General features: G+C 43.0%; 1 protein-coding gene across 2 annotated transcripts in view; it reads right to left on the bottom strand.

Moving 5' to 3' along the window:
• Window positions 1-207: 207 nt before the first annotated feature.
• The window catches only part of mfhas1 (multifunctional ROCO family signaling regulator 1), a 102,514-nt gene continuing 83,401 nt past the window's right edge, over window positions 208-19,320 (bottom strand). The window contains exons 2-3 of one of the 2 annotated variants that reach the window (XR_010020634.1): window positions 8,597-8,824; window positions 208-2,027 (exon numbers count right to left, since the gene is read on the bottom strand). Coding sequence is in view for 1 of the 2 variants with exons in the window: in XM_063069076.1 (XP_062925146.1) it covers window positions 2,023-2,027; window positions 8,702-8,824 (128 nt within the window). In the remaining variant the exon portion in view is untranslated. The remainder of the gene's footprint in view (window positions 2,028-8,596; window positions 8,825-19,320) is intronic. The other variant, XM_063069076.1, reaches the window with a different exon arrangement.

Genomic DNA, 19,320 nt, shown 5'->3' with positions numbered 1-19,320 from the left:
TTTTCCAACAATACAGGCTCTACCATGGCTCCATTTCTGTAAACCATTTGTAACGCAGTTATGACTCCCACGTGGCAGAAGATGTCTACGGCCCCACACCAGCTAAATCCATCCGTTCCGTCTCCCAAACTCTTGTTCATATATACACAAAACTGGGGAGGACCTGTTCAACTAAACTCAAACTATTGTCAGATTCCATGTTAGAAAATTAAAACAAAAACTTTTGCAATTGATTCTTTTAATAAGTGTTAAATATCCAAGGTGACTGATGTGCAAATGTTTCAGTTCCATTGCAATACATGTTTTATTAACAAGACTTTAAAAAATAAGATATTTGTAGGCTGCACTGATTCTCCTTCCTCCTCCTTTTAGATTAATTGATATCAAGAAAAACACTTTAATTCAACATACACAATCACAACTTCCTTTGGAGCGGAGACAGCTCGTCTTTATGTACTGCCTTATCACGCTCTCAGGATGTCCCAGCAAGCTTCACATTCAACAGACCCCCTCCTGAAGTGTCATCAGTCTCGAGTAGGCCACCTTGTCCTACATCGTTCTCACAGCAAAATTCCACAACCACCAGAAGAATGGACAGTTAGGATTTTTTGTTTGGCGGAAGGGAGAAATGTTGTCCAGCATACCAAGGAAACGCCCCTGTTCTTCGAGGAACACCATGGGATTGTCTCCAATCATCCAAGAGGATTTTGTATCTCATTTGGCAAAGGGCAGCTCTAGTATCATGGTTCTGTCCAGTACTGCCCTTTAAAGTTGGCCCAAGTCTCTGAAGTGGCACTTGAAGCTGCAAGCTTCTGACTTGAGGATGAGAGAGCATTCACAGAGATGAGCTGAACACGAAGAACCCATACCTCACCAGGGTGCTTTGGGAAGGGGTGTTGCCAATGAAAATGCAGCTTTTGAGATATATTTTTGTTAAAAATTGTAACTTTCAAATAAATGTTCCCCAGAATTATAGTGAAATGAATACCTCTCAACAAATATATAGAAACGATATAGCATTGATATTTTAATCCAATTTTTCACCCCCAGGCAGATGATGGAGGTTAATCATGGCCAATTAAGAGCCTTTATTAAAACTGGTTTCAACGAAGGGGGAAGAAAGCAGTGTGAATAGATTGTTTTGTCACACTGAGTATTGCACAAAACTATTAAACTGCAGGAAGTTTAAAAAACAAAGTGGTGATGATGTGCTTTTGCAAAGCCCAGTTATCTGAGCCCAACCAAGAAAAGACAAATTACTTTTGGCATTTTATTCCTACAACACTAAGTATGGCTTTTATTAAACACTGCAAAAGAAAATCCCTGAGGAGCCACTTGTTCCAGAAATAGCTGGTGGAACTTGCATGTCTTTCTTACGAGTTATTCATTTCTAAGGGTGTGGGCATTGCTGGCAATGCCAAGATTCACTGCGTAACCTCCGCTGCCCTTGAGAAGGTGGTGGGGAGTCACCTTCTTGAACCAGTGTCGACTTTCTGGAGAAGGTACTCCCACAGAGCTGCTGGATAGGGAGCTGTAGGATTTGCATCCAGCGATGATGAAGGAACAGTGACTTACTTCTATGTCAGGAAGGTCTGTGACTTGCAAGTAGAATCTGCAGGTGTTGGTTTGCCTACGTGCCTGCTGCCCCTGTCCTCCTTGTTGGTAGCAGTCACAGATTTGGAAAATGCTGTTGAAGTGGTATAGGTGAATAACTCCTGTGCATTTTGTAGATTGTATACACTGCATTTATCCATCGGAAGAATTGATTTAGTGGGTCCATCTGCTTTCAAATGATAAAAATCCACTATTCCTCATCCAAATGAGGACAGCTTGAAGTGGATGAGAAGACTCTTTCTAGGTTTTGTGTAGAGACAGTCAGCTGGTCAGGTACAAGATCCTCAGTGAACTGTGTCTATTGTGGAGCCACTTTGAATCTACTGTAAAAGAGCATCAGTTCTTCTCTTCACATTTCCAAGGACGAATGGACATTCCTCTACTGTTCACAAAAGCCTCAGCTGAACGTCAACCTATTGACAAGAACAAAAAGATGAATTACCTCATCATTGGGAAGCCTTCTATCTGAAACAAGATATTATTACAGTAGTTCATGGATTGCATGTATGCTACAAATGTTCCAGGCCTTCCAGCACAATAACAAGCTAATTATGGAATAGGAAGACATTTCAAGCCTTCTTAGTTCACTCATGCAGAAATATCCAAAAGTCCCTCAACAGTATTGAAATGGTTCCTTGGCTTTTGGCTCCAAGCAGCTCTTTGCTGAACTACCTCAGCTCCAGTGCCCGATGGCCTCACAGATGATGACTGGTGCAGGGTTTACACTGCATTTGACACAGAATCACAACATTGTAAGAAAGTTTCAACACAAAGAGGCTCTGATTTGTCCCTTTGTATGTTTGTGCCAGTTAAAAAAAAAGCTCTTTCTATCCCACCATCTAGCACTGGGTCTGGATCTTTAAAAGCACATCAAAGCAATTTAAAATGCAACGAAGTTCATACAGAGAATTCCAAGCATACCATTAGTGGAAAGCAAACCTGCCTCTCTCCTAGGCACTAGGCAAAAAGTGCTTCATTTCCTCTCTAATCCAACTAATTACAGTTCCATAAATACCCCCACTGACTCGTACAACTGTAAAATTGTAGATGGAAACCTTACGCTACACTTCTCCCTACCTTAGGAAAGCATCCAACAGAATCAAGGACCCCGGCTGCCTGGGTCATCCTCTCCTATTTTTACCAGAAGAATCGAAGGCTTGAGAACACCCAGAGCCAGGGTCAAGGGCGGCTGCTCCCCTGCTGTTATCTTAAACTTCTCATGTAATAGAGGTGAACTCTTGATCTCCCAATCTACCTGTCGTGGAACTTGCACTGTGTCTGTCTGCCCTGCACCTTCTCTGCAACTGTAACCCTTTACTCGGCAATTGTGTGCATTAAAAATGGAATGCTCTGTCTGGCTGGCCTGCAATCTAAAGCCCTTTTCTGCATGTGACAAAAACAAACCACTACTGATCCAGAACATTTCATCTTTTTCTATTTTCTTTTGACATGAAGTCTATGAATCCATGCTAAAACTCAGGGCACTCCCACCCCCCACTAGTTTCCCTCTCACTCATTCTCTCAAATGCAAAGCAATGTTCACAAATTTGTAAATATTAAATATTAAGTTTACTGTATAAATGTTACATCAAAAAATCAAGTACTGCATAAAAAGACTGACATTTACATTATTACTATTTATCCCAGACACAATTATTTCTCACCAGCTGATAAAATATAAATTAGCTTTATACATAATTAAATTTTGTGACTTCATTCAAATGCATCCACGTTCCAAGAACTTAAGACCCTTTACATGGTGAGTAGATCTCTAAGAGATACAGTGAATGGAGAACTTGGGAGTGTCTCTCTCCCTGACTTTAAGTAAATGGGATATGTTGAAAGGCATGGACAAAGTGGATGTGGCAAAGTTGTTTCCCATGATGGGGGAGTCTAGTACGAGAGGGCATGACTTAAGGATTGAAGGGCACCCATTCAGAACAGAGATGCTAAGAAATTTTTTTAGCTAGAGGGTGGTGAATCTATGGAATTTGTTGCCACGGGCAGCAGTGGAGGCCAAGTCATTGGGTGTATTTAAGGCAGAGATTGATAGGTATCTGAGTAGCCAGGGCATCAAAGGTTATGGTGAGAAGGCGGGGGAGGGAGAATGGATCAGCTCATGATAAAATGGCAGAACAGACTCGATGGGCCGAATGGCCGACTTCTGCATTCTTTGTCTTATGGTCTTATATACAAGGATGAGATGTCAGGGTACCTGGAGACACATGATAAAGCAGGCTGAAGTCAGCATCGTTTCCTTAAGGGGAAATCTTTCCTGACAGACCTGTTGGAAATAACAGGCAATATAGACAAAGGAGAGTCAGTGGATGTTGTTTACTTGTATTTTCAGAAGGCCTCTTGACAAGGTGCTGCACATGGAGGCTGCTAAACTGGATAAAAGCCCATGGTATTACAGGAAAGATACTAGCGTGGATAGAAGATAGCCACTGGCAGGAGGCAGAGTGGGAATAAAGGGGGCTTTTTCTGGTTGGTTGTTGGTGACTAGTGGTGTTCTGCAGTGACCAGTGTTGAAACCACTTCTTTTCATGTTATATGCCAATGATGGCAGAATTTATGGCTTTGTGGCCACGCTCTGCAGATGATACGAAGCTAAGTGGAGGGCAGGTAATGGTGAGGGAGCAGGGAGCCTGCAGTCGGAGAGGCAGATCAGGAGAATGGGCAATGAAATCGCAGATGGAATACTATGTAGGGAAATGTTTGGTCATGCACTTTGGTAGAAGGAATAAAGGTGTAGATTATTTTCTCAATGGGGAGAAAATTCAAAAATCAGTGCCATCCCATGATCTAGTGAGCCCACACACCCGTGTTCCCTGTTTATCCCGTGGTCTAGTGAGCCCACGCACCCGCGTTCCCTGTTCATCCCGTGGTCTAGTGCCCACACACCCGTGTTCCCTGTTCAGCCCATTGGTCTAGTGCCCACACACCCGTGTTCCCTGTTCATCCCGTGGTCTAGTGCCCACACACCCGTGTTCCCTGTTCATCCCATTGGTCTAGTGCCCACACACCCGCGTTCCCTGTTCATCCCGTGGTCTAGTGCCCACACACCCGTGTTCCCTGTTCATCCCGTGGTCTAGTGCCCACACACCCGTGTTCCCTGTTCATCCCGTGGTCTGGTGAGCCCACGCACCCGCGTTTCCTGTTCATCCCGTGGTCTAGTGCCCACACACCCGCGTTCCCTGTTCATCCCGTGGTCTAGTGCCCACACACCCGTGTTCCCTGTTCAGCCCATTGGTCTAGTGCCCACACACCCGTGTTCCCTGTTCATCCCGTGGTCTAGTGCCCACACACCCGTGTTCCCTGTTCATCCCATTGGATTGGTCTAGTGCCCACACACCCGCGTTCCCTGTTCATCCCGTGGTCTAGTGCCCACACACCTGCGTTCCCTGTTCATCCCGTGGTCTAGTGCCCACACACCTGTGTTCCCTGTCAATTCCGTGCAGTCAGTAATCTGGGAAGGGCTATTCTCAGTGCAACTCCTAGACTGATGCACAGATCTACAGTCTGTGACACAAACTATTTAGGAAAGTTGGAATGGGGATTTGATTTTCAACCCTGTGAACTTGAAGGTACAGTATTAGCTTATGCAGCCAATGGCATTAGTCCGTGAGATCCTGCAAGGTATGGGGTACCAAACCTCTGCCCAAACCACATTCTCTGTAAGAGTACAGCTCTGGTTAAATGACCAAGGTGCACCCACTGCTCAGCCCAGTGCTGAGAGGCTTGAGTGAAATATTTATACTTCGGTTTATGGGACACTGAAACAGCGATTCCTCAAATACTGTTGTAACATGAACTTATTAGATGTCAATATATCTATATGATACAAGAGAAAACTCTTTGCCTCTTCAACCTGTAGTTACACCATGTGGTTAAAATCCTCTCTGTGGAATTACCCTTATTTTCTTCCAATTATGATCAGATTCTAATTACGGGCAACTGACGCTGGCTTTACTAAAGAACATGCACCCCAAAAACTAATTAAAATACACACCACTCAATTGTTAATCTTTGTGTACTTCCTGTGCACAAATTACAGTAAGATTTCCTCAGCTGACATTTATGAACATACATTTTGAATGACCCAGCTGTAAATTTAGTCCAAATGAATGTATTATGTGTCATTAAGGTATGACAGACAGGCTAAGATCAAACTCCAAAGTCACAGTCAATTCCAGAAGTTTCTTTGGTGTAGAGTAGTGAAATCATCTCACTAATTTACAACTATATGGGTCTCTAGTCATATTGTGGGACAGGGTGGTGGGAGAGCTTTACCCAAAGACTGGCCTTCTGCTCACACACATCCATAGTACAAAACTCAGTAAATCCCCGTCAGGGGGGAAAACTGCTTTTAAAGTCCAGAAAATCAAATGGAATAACTTTTGATAGTTACATTGAAGTAATGTATTTGGCAAACTTGTGAGAAGCTGAAAGAAATGAGGCAATGTTACAGATATTGGTGACTCATGGTACAGTTTCACAGATTACAGGGAGGTTCCTTGTTGAAAAGAGCAGAAAAGATGCAGCTTTTAGCTAAAGAATTGTGATGAATAGTCACCAACTTGAAATGTTAACTGTTTCTCTCCTCACAGACACTGCCTTTTTTTAAATGTGAAATGATAATTTTATAAATTAAGCTTCAGTAATGGGCAGTTTACTAGAAGAGCTCATAATTTATGACCAGCATACTTAGTAGATTTGATAAAAAATTAATCAGTAGGTTGACTGTCCACTGGTCTTTTATAAACCTACTGGCTCTCACAGCTACCTTGACTAGACCTCTTCCCACCCTGTTACTTGTAAAAATCCTATTCCCTATTCTCAGGTCCTCCTCTCAGCTGGAACTGTTCTCAGGTTCAGACTTTCTACTCCAGAACATCTGAGTTGTCCTCCTTCTTTGAGAACAGGCTTCCCCTTCCTTTACAATGGATGCTGCCAACGCCCACATCTCCTCCATTTCCTGGGCATCTGCCTTCACCCCACTTCCTACGCCGTATTAGAGCTCCCCTTGTCCTTACCTCACACCCCACAAGCCTGAACATCCAGCACGTCATTCCCTGTAACTTGTGCCATTTTCAATGGGATCCTACCACTAAACATATCTTACCCTCCCTGTTCTCCTCCTTCTGCAGGGGTATCAGTCTCTGCATGATGTCCTTGTCCATTCACCCCTCCCACTGATCTCCCTCCTGGCACTTGCCCCCTCAACTCCATCCTCACCACCGTTCAGGACAAACCACAGTCCTTCCAGGTGCGGTTACACTTCAGCTGCAAGTCTGCTGGGGTCATCCTCTGGACCTGGGGCTCCCAGTGAAACAGGGACATCCGACATACTGTAGAATAGGGGACCACTTCGTCAAGCACCTTTACTCTGTCTGCAACGGGCAGAGTTTCCTGGTGGCCGACCATTTTAATTCTACTTCCCATCGGCATTCTCGGTCCAAGGCTGCCATGACGAGGCCACACTCAGGTTGGAGGAGCAACACTTTATATTCCACCTGGGTAGCCTCCAACCTGATGGCACGAACATTGATTTCTTGAACTTCCAGTAACTTCTGCCCCCTCCCCTTCTCTCTTTTCTCTGCTCTCCATTCTGGCTCTGCTTTTACCCCTTCTTTTCTGCCCACCACTTCCAACTGGAGCCCCTCCTTCATCCCTTGCTCCCATATTCCACTTTCTATCAGATTCCTTCTTCTTCAGCCGTTTATCTTTTCCACATATTACCTCCAAGCTCCTCCCCTCATCCCCCCTCCCCCTCCACCCACCTACCCCTTCAGCTGATTCCAGTTTGTACTCCTCCTCCCTCCCACACCTTCTCGTTCTGGCTCCTTTCCTTACAGTTCTGACAAAGGGTGCCGGCCCATAATGACTCTTTATTTCCCTCCATAGATGCTGCCTGACCTGCTGAGTCCTTCTGGCGTTTTGAGTGTGTTGCTCTGGATTTCCAGCACTTGCAGAATCTCTCGTGTCTAGATTCAAAATTAGGCTGGTCACAGAAGAGCGAGGGGTGTTATTGTGACTAGGGGTCTGGGACCAGTGGTGTTCGAGGATCAGCGCTGGACCACTGTGATGTGATTTGGATGAAAATGCAGATGGGCTGTTTAGCACAAGGGTTGTCAGAGTTGTGGATAATGAGGAAGATTATCAAAGGATTCAGCAGGCTGTAGACAAGAAGGGAAAATGCACACCAGCTAAACAGTTCACTCATGAATTCTTGCATGTTTTCATCTTGTGGTCAAAAGAAGAATGTGTTAGAACGTTTTAATTGAATTGGGTTTTTATTTAATTAGGTGTTTATTGTTCCTGCCTGTCCAATGGCTCTGAATGTCTGTGGCATTAAGCACCATCCCTGGCGTTCACAAACATCAGAAAATCTGCAGACGCTGGAAATCCAAGCAACAGACACAAAATGCTGGAGGAACTCAGCCAGGCAGGCAGCATCTGTGGGAAAGTCTAAATGAAGAGTTTCTGGCCAAAACATTGAGTGTTTACTCTTTTCCAGAGATGCTGCCTGGCCTGCTGACTTCCTCCAGCATTTTGTGATCATTGGTGATTATGTTACAGGAAGGCATGATGCATCAGCTTCTATGCCTGAGTCAGTGGTGGAGGCAGACCCACTAGTGAAATTTAAGAGACTACTAGACAGGTATATGGAGGAATTTAAGGTGGGGGGTTATATGGGAGGCAGGGTTTGAGGGTCAGCACAACACTGTGGGCTGAAGGGCCTGTACTGTGCTGTACTATTCTATGTTCCCTGTGCTCTCTCCAGCTTCCATTTGTACTAATCTCATCTAATAGGTTGGCACAAGAAGAAAAGTCATCTATCTGTGCTTGTTTGGAAGATATGCTCGAATAAAACTCTCATCCATTCTATGCAATTCATTCCACAGGGAGAGCCACACTAATTCTTGAAAGGGTAATTGGTCAAAGCATTCATTTTAAGCAAACATACTTTCTACCTTACCTTATTCTTGCTAAATAAAAAACTGTTGTCTGCCAAATATTTGAACATAATTTTAAAGGTTTCTCTTCTGAGGGAGACCAGCAGGCTGGCCCTCTGCTCACTTACAGCAGGGACTGATCACAGTGGGCGTCGGGGGATATACCAGGGCCACATCGACAAGCTCACCCCCATTTTTTGGGCAGATAATCTCAGTCACTCCTTCAGGCCTGGACTGGGTCAATAGTTCCCCTGTTGAAAGAGAAAGAGAGAGATGAATTAAGAGTAATTCGATTCCTCAACAGCAGCATTCCAATGAAGGTCTAATGAATTAAAATAATTTGCAAGCCTAATAGTAAATTGGACAGTTTCTGCAGATTGTCCTTGTGCACCATTAACTAATGGCTTTATATGCAGGTATAGCAAGTCATCAGGAAAGCTAAGAGAATGCTATCCTTTATTATAAGAGGAATTAAAAACAAAAGTAGTCAGCTTACACCTTAGTAGTGATCTATACACAACCATGATCTGGAATACTGCATCCAGTATTTGTCTTATTTTAAGGAGCATTTCAATGGATTAGAAGCATTATGTATAAGACATTGATGGGGCCTAATTTGGAGTATTGTCTGCAATTTTGGTCACCTACCTGCAGTAAAGATATAAATAAGGTTGGAAGAGTATTGGTTTACTGGAATGAATGTACCGTCTAAGGAAGGGGTGGATGGTTTCTCCTGCAGTTTGGAAAAGTGAAGGACTTGATTAAAACAAGTGAGATTTTGGGGGACTTGATCAGAACATGTGGAGAAGGTGCTTCTGCCTATAGGAGATTCTGGAGCAAGGGGTCTTTGTTAGCAATAAAGTGTTGGCATTTAAGACAGAGATGAGGCAAAATGTTACAGAGTCATAGGGAAATACAGCCCATCTAGTCTGTGCCAAACTATCTAAACTGCCTATTCCCATCGTCCAGACCAGGACCCTCCATACCCCTACCATCCAAATACCGATCCAAACTTCTCTTAATTATTGAAATCAACCTTGCAATCACTTGTTCTGGCACATCATTCCACATTCTCATGACCCTCTACGTGAACAAGTTTCCCCTCATTTACCCCTTATTCACCTTTCACCCTTAACCCATGACCCATGGAAAAAGCCTGCTTGCATTTACTTTATCTATACCGCTCATAATTTTGTGTACCTCTATCAAATCTCCTCTCAATCATCTATGTTCCAAGGAATAAAGTCCTAACCTATTCATTCTTTCCTATAATTCAGGTCCTCCAGACCTGGCAACATCCTTGTAAATTTTCTCTGTACTCTTTCAACCTTATTTATATCTTTATTACAGGTAGGTGACCAAAATTGCAGACAATACTCCAAAATAGGCCCCATCAATGTCTTATACAATTTCAACCTAACATCCCATCTTCTGTACTCCATACTTTGATTTATAAAGGCCAATGTACCAAAAACTTTCTTTACAACCCTATCTACCTATAACACCACTTTCAATGAATTATGTTGCTGTATACCCAGATCCCTTTGTTCCACCACACTCCTTAGTGCCCTACCGTTCACTGTGTAAGACCTACCCTTGTTGGTCCTACCAATGTGCAAGACTTCGCACTTGCCTGCATTAAATTCCATCTGTCATTTTTCAGCCCATTTTTCTAGCTGATGCAGATCCCTCTGCAAGCCATGATAGCCTTCCTCACTGTTCAATACAGTCCCGTCCTCACTGTCCCTAATCTTGGTGTCATCCGCAAATTTGCTGGTCCAGTTTACCACATTATCATTCAGATCGTTCATATAGATGACAAACAACAGCGGACCCAGCATCGACCTCTGTGGCACTCCACTAGTCACAGGCAACCATTTACTATCGCTCTCTGGCTTCTCCCACAAGGCCAATGTCTAATCCAGTTTAACCTGATCTTGAATGCCAAGTGACTGAACCTTCTTGACCTACCTCCCATGTCAAATGCTTGTTAAAGTCCATGTAGACAACATCCACTTTCTAGGAATTCTCTTCCTCAAAGGGCAATTGGTGGAAGCAGAGTAGTTAGATATCTTGAAGAGAGGTGTAGAGAGATACTTGGGTCAGCTGGTGGCGCAGTGGTGTAGTGGCATCAGCACTGCACTTCAAGGCAGATGGTCCTGAGTTCAAACCCAGCCGGGTCCCAACCTGGGCAGCAGCAGTATCTGTGCGGAAGAAAGGCCTGGCACTCTACTTCCGTATCTTGCCATGAGAACCCTATGGTCCATCAGGTCACAAAGAGTCGGACTCCACTTAACAACCAAACAACAACAGGGAGATACCTGATCATGAAGGTGAAAAGTTACGGTAGGTAGTTAGCAATATGGAGGTGGGGCTGGAACTCAATCAGCTGTGATTTATTAAATGGCTGTGGGCCTCAGTGCTCAGCGGCCTAATTTGCATGCAAATATATTTCCACAACCCACAGATCAATAAATAAAGACAAACTCTCCCAAAAAGATAACATATAAATTGGAAATAAAATTAAGACTGGAAAAATAAAGTTAAATATGAGAAAATCAAAATAGGAATATGGGGAATAACAGATGAAGCACTTAGTTTTGAAGGATTCTGGAATACTGTGACTGGATGGGTGATTGATTATAATAATTGGGATAGGTGATTAACAGTAAAGCATTTTCCACGGACAACAATTCCCGTTTTGATGTGACATGATTAAAGCACCTGCATTGTTGGTACCTCCTGCCCTGTTGATCTGCTTCCTCGTTAACATTTAAAAACTCATCAGGAAATTGTATTTTTTTAGGCAGATTAAAATTGCAAGATATAATTTAGTGACCTTACATTGAGCATTCATTGTGTTTATCACTAAATGCAGCATTTTCCCATTTGTTTTAACATTTGACTTTATTTCTGGGAAGAGCTCTCATTAATAAATTAAAGAGGACACTGCTATTAAAAGCAGTCTCCTTTCTAGGCAGATTGTAAGGCTCACAAACACATGAATCACAATATTCGCAACCAGTCATTATTTTATCAAAATAACCAAAGTCCATTAAACGATGCAGGGTTAAAATCAGCACAGCAAAGTGCCAAAGTCTGCTTTGTCCATGACTCATGGTAGTGTCCCTTACCTCGCAGTGTTAGTTTAAACGTGCCAAGGAATAACTGTAGTAACAGAGTTTTATAAACTTCTGGACCAAATCAATGCTGCAAACCAACTGCAGACATACAAGTGATGCCAATCATACTAATCCAGAAATTACTTTTATGAAAAACTATCTTTTTTAACTAGTTTTCCTCCACATCTCTTTATGTTTATAATTTACATCTTAGATACATGGTAAATGCTCCTGAAGGCGGAGTGTGTGAATATGTTTTTTGGCAAGCTGTGAATGTGGATTTTATGAAATGACCTGAGATCGTGGCCAATGAGGTGAGATGCACTCCCTGGAGAGAGGTAACCAAGTAGATAGAGAACCAGGAGCTGAGAGCTGTGAATCCAAATGTGGTTGGAAGTCACTAATTAGCTTCCTCCTGCAATTTAATCAGCAGCTGGCGTAGCAATTTGAATGTCACCCTTCAGCAAAAGAAGCTTGTTGATGGACCAAATTATTTGCATAGATTTGTATGTAAATGAATATGAATAATTCCCAACAAGGCAAACTGATCAAAGCAGAGCTGGTTCTGCATTCGAGCATGTACATTTTACATTCCTGGAAGACTAATAATTTTCTACATTACATAATAAATCATCAGACCTCAGAGGTGGGGCATCCCTTCCATATGAAGCAGTGAGGTCCTCTGTGATTAGCTCAGGAAACCAGCTGATGGATTACATACAGTCTAGTAATGTCTACAATATTTCATGTTCTTACAGGCTGTTTCCACTCAGTGCAGACTGCACTGAGTTAACCCTGTGTAAATCAGTGTGTTCGTGTTCTGTTAGAACATAAAGTTCTCACAATTGCTGTTTTGTTAGGAAAATGTAAAAATACAAAATCCTTTTAATCTAAACATTCACAGCAAGCAATTTCTACTCAGTTCATGCAACTAAGAGAAAAAAAGAGTGATTTGCTGTAAAACATTTCAATCTCAGTGTCCAATCCTAATACTAGGCTTACAATACCTTACAGACCAGAGAAGGTAAGGAGGCAGAATGCCAGGTTTTAAACCCTGAATATAAACAGAAGGAACACAACTTCTTTTAGAAATAAAACAATAATTTTAACTCAAATACATAGACACTCAACAGCAAACAGAAAGGAAGAGTTCTTCTTCAATGAGAGCCCACCAAATTGATGCTACTGCCACTCTGATACAAGGAATTTAGAATTTTGAGAAGTCTTTCATAACCCTAAGAGCCCCTCCCCCATTGCATGTCACATATTATTAAAGTATGGTCAAGTTAGGAAACACTGTAACCAATATTCCCAGAGTGAGGTCCCTTCGGAGAAATGATCTATTTCAGTCATTGATTGAGGGATACTGGAAGAACGTTTGCTTCTTCCTCACTCAGAGGCAGACAAGATTCTTCCTGAATGACTCTTGTGAAATATGATACCTCTGACATTGCAGCAAAGAAAATATCCATCACTGGCCTAACAAGAAGTTCAACCCAATCCTGCATTTGGTTAAACTGTTAAAACTCACAGCCTAAACCTTGCCTTATTCCAGCCCTGACCCGAATCCACAGCTGAAGATTGGGACCAACACTTTGCAATCCTAGTACAAGGAAAGTTCAAGGCCAGCAACAACCACGTCGCTCTCTGCTTCACTGAAATGGTCTTCCTGGCTTGACTGGCATCAAAGTGCAGAAGTGAAAATTCTGCTTCATACAATGAACAGCATCTACTGATACAGGCAGCTGGCTGCGTGCAGAATTTCCCCATTCCCCATTCAGCTTTTAGGACATTTCTCCCACCCAGTATTCTTTTCCACTTGCAGAATATCATAAACGGAACAGTGATTGCCCTTTAATAAGTTTCAGAGAATTTGTTACACCATCACTTCTGCAAACAGACACACCAAGAGCTCAATGCATGAACATTTCAAGCATTCTTTAGGCTTTCAAAGTTCAGAGTTGACAGAAATGCTTTGTTACAAATGCAGGCAGACTTGTTGGAAAACGTGAGGACAAGTTCAGCCTAGTTGTGGAATAGCATCTAATGCTGGCATTTTTTCCCCAACCCCAAGCATAAATACATTGACCACAATGGAACTGATTAAAAGGACGAGCACTCGTCTAATCTGTGGCTAAATCCACCAGGATCGGTTAAATAAGGGTGTAAATACAAACCCTAGACATGAGCATGGCTGCCACTTCAGTGAGGCACAGCACTGTTAAACAATGAATCCATGAATGTGCTCTCTGGTTACTGTTTAAAGTTCTCCAGGTACCCTAAACATTAATAACCAATGTCATTGAAACTAACTCTCTAAGAATAACATTTCTAGAGTACATTTCTAACCTTAGGATCTTTAAAGTTATTGAACAAACCTTTTGAAGTGTCACCAGTAGAAAATCTAACCAATTTGTGTATTTCAGGCATTATGAGAGTAAACTAGGATACTGGAGTAAAATTCACAGCTCTGTTTTCAGTGAGGCACCTTCTGTTCATTAAAGGTTTCATGATTAATGTCTTAATCTAAAAGAAAGCACCTCCAGTTGTGCAGTACTCCCACAGCACCATACTCAAATGCATCATGACTTTACGCATCTGAAACCTCCAGCCTCTGACTCAGAGCTGGGACTGCCTCAGCCCACATTTACCAATAATATATTACGTCATCTAAAATTACATAGAACGAATGCTTAATCATGCTATCAGAAACGGAGCCATTCACATTCCTCAAATTTTTTCAGTGCCATTAGCAAAGGTCAGAAATTTATTACAGATCAAATAAAGGAGGATGCTTCAATGATCAAAAATACAAAAGAGAAATCTGACATATCAAATATAGGCTAACAAGTGGAATATGCTGCAAAGATTGAAAACAAGACCCATCTAATTTCCACAGTACATTTTACTTGATGGCTCAGAGTAGACAATAGGATTCAGTTCATTTCTCAGTCACAATGTTTCCTCCAAAAAGGTTTCCATAAATCACTGGCCACTGCCCCCTACTTCCCCGGGGATGCTGATGGTAGGGAATTGGTGAGGCTAACAACATTGATTATAAAGGAAAGATGGCTAGAATCTCTTTTGTTGAAAGTAATTGTCTGGCACTAATAAATCAGCCCACCTCTGCATGTTACCCATGTCTTCCTGCACACAAATCACCACTCCTTTTACAAAGGAGCTCCGAACAGAATTGGAACTGTCAATCATCTTGGCACATCTTCAGCGCTAACCTTATGGTGGAAGGAAGTTTAATGAGGAAAGCAGTCAGCTCTGGGACATTGTCCTAGAGTGCTCTTGTAGTGGTGAACTGCCTCTAGCAACCACGGCTGTCTGACAACTTTTGTACCGTCTATAACTTTTATCAGGGGCTGTTTGATACCACATTCAGACAATAACTTTCTTACATCAACACCTCTCAACTGGAATTCAGCTTCTCGGTTCATGTTTAGAGCGTGACTGCAATGCAGTCGCGTGTCCCAGTGAAACTCCAAGCAACAGATTAGCTGCATGTCAGTTGACAGCATCAGCTATTACGTTGCTGACGGTTGGGAGGGATGGTGATTTCACGCTAGTGGTCAGGACAGTTCTGCACTGTCTGCAGGGTTGTGGACACAGCTCAGCACATCACATCACATCACATCACGGAAACTAGTCTCCTTCTCATGAGCTCCGTCTACACTTCCTGCTACCTCAGTAAAGGACCCAGCATATTCAAAACCTTGGACATCCTCTCTTCTCCGCCCTCTCGTTGGACAGGAGATCCAAAAGCCTGAAAGCTGGTACCGCCAGGCTCAAAGATAGCTTCCAGTGCGTTGTCATCAGACTACTGAATGGTTCCTCAGATTCAGATTCAGTTACGTATCGCATATCGGTATCAAATGCAAGCTGGTGATTATGCACATTTTATTTCATATCTGTACTTTGAACTTCATTTTTATATAATTCTTTACTCATTATAACTGTTGAATGTTGTTTTTCGTTGCATGTCATGCCAACACACCACAGCAAGTGGCTTAGACACGTAAACGTACAGCATATCGAGGGAACAAAGCTGGCCCGTGATCTTTGATATACAGTGAAATCCCCAAAGAGCCAACACAGCTGGGGGCAGCCTGCAAGTGTCGCCACATGTTCCAACGCAAAAAGAGCGTGCCCATAATGCCCGGCAGAACAGCACAGAACACGAGCACTGAAACAACAAACCCCATTCCTCCTGCCTGCCCACCCACACAGACCTCCAAACCCAGAACAGGCTGATTCCAGTGGACTTATGAATTTGCAGACATCGGGCTTCGAGTTGCCCAGCCGATTCCACAGATTTCTAGACTTCCGCCTGACCTTCGTGCTTCAATCTTTGTCGTCGACCCCAGAACTCGTCAATTATGAGAACCCTGGATGAGGACTCTGAACACCAGGCCTCGAAATCTCAACTCGCTGATGATGAGACCGTGAGCACCAGGACACCAGGCTTTGAACTTTGACTCACATATCCAGGGATTAACTGGCCCTTGGCCTCCTGCCTGCATGGAACTCTGATCCTGGAGCATCTGTGGCCTCCAAGTCACTCACCCTGACTGCTTCTTCACTGTTCTGCTGACTTCAATCTTGCCAACCTGCCAGAGTTCTACCAGCACGTTAACTTCACAACCAGAGGAGAGAATGTATAGAGCTGGTCCACTATCAACATTTGTGGAGCCTCCAAAGCTGCCACCCCCTCAAGTCCTCACCTCAGATACTCAGATCACATACCCACTTTGCTAATCCCGGCATACAGACCACTGGTTAAATGAGCACAGGGAGATCAGGATCAGGCCAGAAGGTGCCACCTCAGCCCCACAAGACCGTTTCCAAAGCACGAACCAAAAACAAGTCCATCTTGCATGTCAACAACAGTGATGCCTCCCATAGGCTGAATACCTTCTATGTTCCAATTGAGGCAATGAAAGCCCCCTCTCCCCCTGAGGAACAAGCACCCTGTCTGGCCACAGTTGAGATGAGGAGGGTCCTAGCCAGGTGCCAACAACATACTTGGTCAGGTGGTGGCTGCCTCCAAGCCTGCAGGGACAGTGGACTGTTCCAGTGATGTATTAAAGAACAGGATTAATGAAAAATCAACTAGAGTGCAGAAGACAAATTGTGCAAATGCAAATAAATAGCAATAAATAACAAGAAGATTAAATAACAAGATAAAGCATCCTGAAAGTGAGATCACTGGTTGTGGGAACATCTCAATGGATGGGCAGTAAGCATAGTTACCCCTCGTATTCAAGAACCTGATGGTGGAGGTGCAGAAATAGTTGTTGAACCTGGTGGTACAGGACTTTGTACCTTCACCCTGATAACAGCGGCAGGAAAAAGAGCATGGTCTGGGTAGTGGGGGTCTCTAATGATGGATGCTGCTTTCCTACAACAGCTTTCCACATAGATGTGCTCAATGGCGGGGAGGGCTTTATCCGCCATGTGCTGGGCTGAACCCACGGCCATTCGTGGGATTTTCTGTTCTAACGTATTGGTGTTTCCGTACCAGACCATGACGCAGACAGTCAGTATACTCTCCACTACACATCTATAGAAGTTTGTCAAAGTTTTAGGGAAATAGTTGACATTTCAAGTGGAAACTCTGCATCAGCTCCAGATTCCAGCATCTGCATAAAGTGCCACAATGTGGAATGAACAGTCCAGCTAAGTCATTCCAACTCAGAACACATTCAAGCAATGTCTAATGGATGCACTAAAATAAGGACTCAATGGCTAATAACTTGGACCATCTTACTGAATGAGCCATGCTGTACAAAGATCATTTCTTCTCAAAAGGAAATCTATTAGCACCAGGAGCATTCTCAGTAAGTTCCAGAAGTAATCAAACCTTTGATTATTCAAAGCCACAGGGAATAGTGCAGCTACCTTTGAAGCTGTAAGATGAGGTGAGCTGAGCCAAGCCGAGCCATGTAGTAAGGCTTCTGGATCCCTGGACAGAAGATCCGTGAAGATACGTACTATTGGAAAACCCCAATGGAATCCCTTTCCTTTATCTCTACCAGCTGCGTTAACTTTTAGCAATCGATGTAAGTATAAATCCTACACATGCAATGTAACTTGATGCTTTGCTGCAGGCTTGAGTGCTCAGAGGAGGGTGCAGATGCTTCTTTACTTGGGGGGGGGGTCATCACTTTGCTGCTGCTTGTCCGTGGGATGGGGGAGCTGGGGGGCTTTGGGGTTCTAACATTTAACTGTCATTCATTCTTTGGGGCACTCTGTTTTCGTGGATGTTTGCAAAGAAAAAGAATTTCAGGGTGCATACATTTCTCTGCCATTAAATGTACCTATTGAAACCTATTGAACTTAATTCATTTAGCAATTCCTCCATAATCAGTACAACTCGATAAATTCAATTTGACAGAGAGAAATTAGAAGGGTGCTGAACAAAACTCGTACTTTCTTTCAGATTGTTCATTTTATCATAAAAATATTGTTGAAGGGGAGATTAAAAAAGGGATGTAATTTCACTCAATAGTTAAGATCGATCCATCTGGATAGTGAGAAGCTTGTTCCAATATGTGGCTGGAAGGCACCATGTTTAGTCTATGGAGAAATGCTGGGAATGACAGGGTGGGATGATTTGAGGTGGGAGTTTGTGTGATGAAATTTGCAGGAGGCTGAGAATTGGGAATGTTTCCTCCATAATCTTAATGGACCACGTCCATCCTTCAAGAGCAGTGGATGCTCAAAATTTAATCATACAGCCAATACCCCCATCCCCCTCATTCTACTAAGCAACAGAAATCGGGCTTGCTTAGGCCTTGAATTACGCCCATCCTAGAGCTTGCTTAGCTCAATTAAATGGGTGCGGGGTCTGCCAGGGCTTTACTGACACTTCCAGAGTCAGTGGCCACAATCCAGCAATATGTGAAGTATTATTGATCAGTATAAATTATTAAATTGAATTACAAACAGTACAATGCAAAATTGATCTTTGCCTCTCTACAAGAACAATAAGCAGGTTAATGGTGGGTGGAAGTGGAATTCCAGGGCTTGAGAAGAATAAGTTTCAGGGAGCTGAGTTATGCCAGTGACAGCGTTGAACAAAAACTTTCTCACCTCAGTGGAGTTCTGATGCAATGAACCCAAGGACTTTTTCCCGGAATCTCTGATGTCATGACTATTTCCTTCTTTCCACCAGAATTGAGATTACAAAGGTTATACAGCCAGGGTGAAATTAAACTGAAACCATGCTTTGATTTTAAAAAATAGTGGAACTCAAGAGCCTAGATTGTTAATATAGGTTTTGAGACCAGTATTGGAGCGTTTCTGGGGATAGCACATAACTTACAGTCACCAGTCTTCAGATTCAAATATGAACTGTGGATTAAATCTAAACTGCAAGTCTGAACAATGGGTTCATGAGAACCACAAACCAAGAACAGACAATGCTGATTTAAAAATCTGTGATGTGTGTGTCTGTAGTATGGATGCAAAAAGGGAGGTGTGTGTGTGGTATATAGTTCAAATGAAACATTGTAAATATGGAATTGTCCTGAATTTTTCTTTGATCTTTAGCATATAAAGTGTGGGGTCAGGCAGACCTTCTTCCTCCAAAAGGGTCTCCATTTGATGCCTGTTTT

The sequence above is a fragment of the Mobula hypostoma genome, chromosome 16 (assembly GCF_963921235.1).
Source record: "Mobula hypostoma chromosome 16, sMobHyp1.1, whole genome shotgun sequence".
NCBI lineage: Eukaryota > Metazoa > Chordata > Chondrichthyes > Myliobatiformes > Myliobatidae > Mobula > Mobula hypostoma.
Note: the sequence above shows the minus strand (reverse complement) of the source record. Positions and strands in the feature narration are given on the sequence as shown.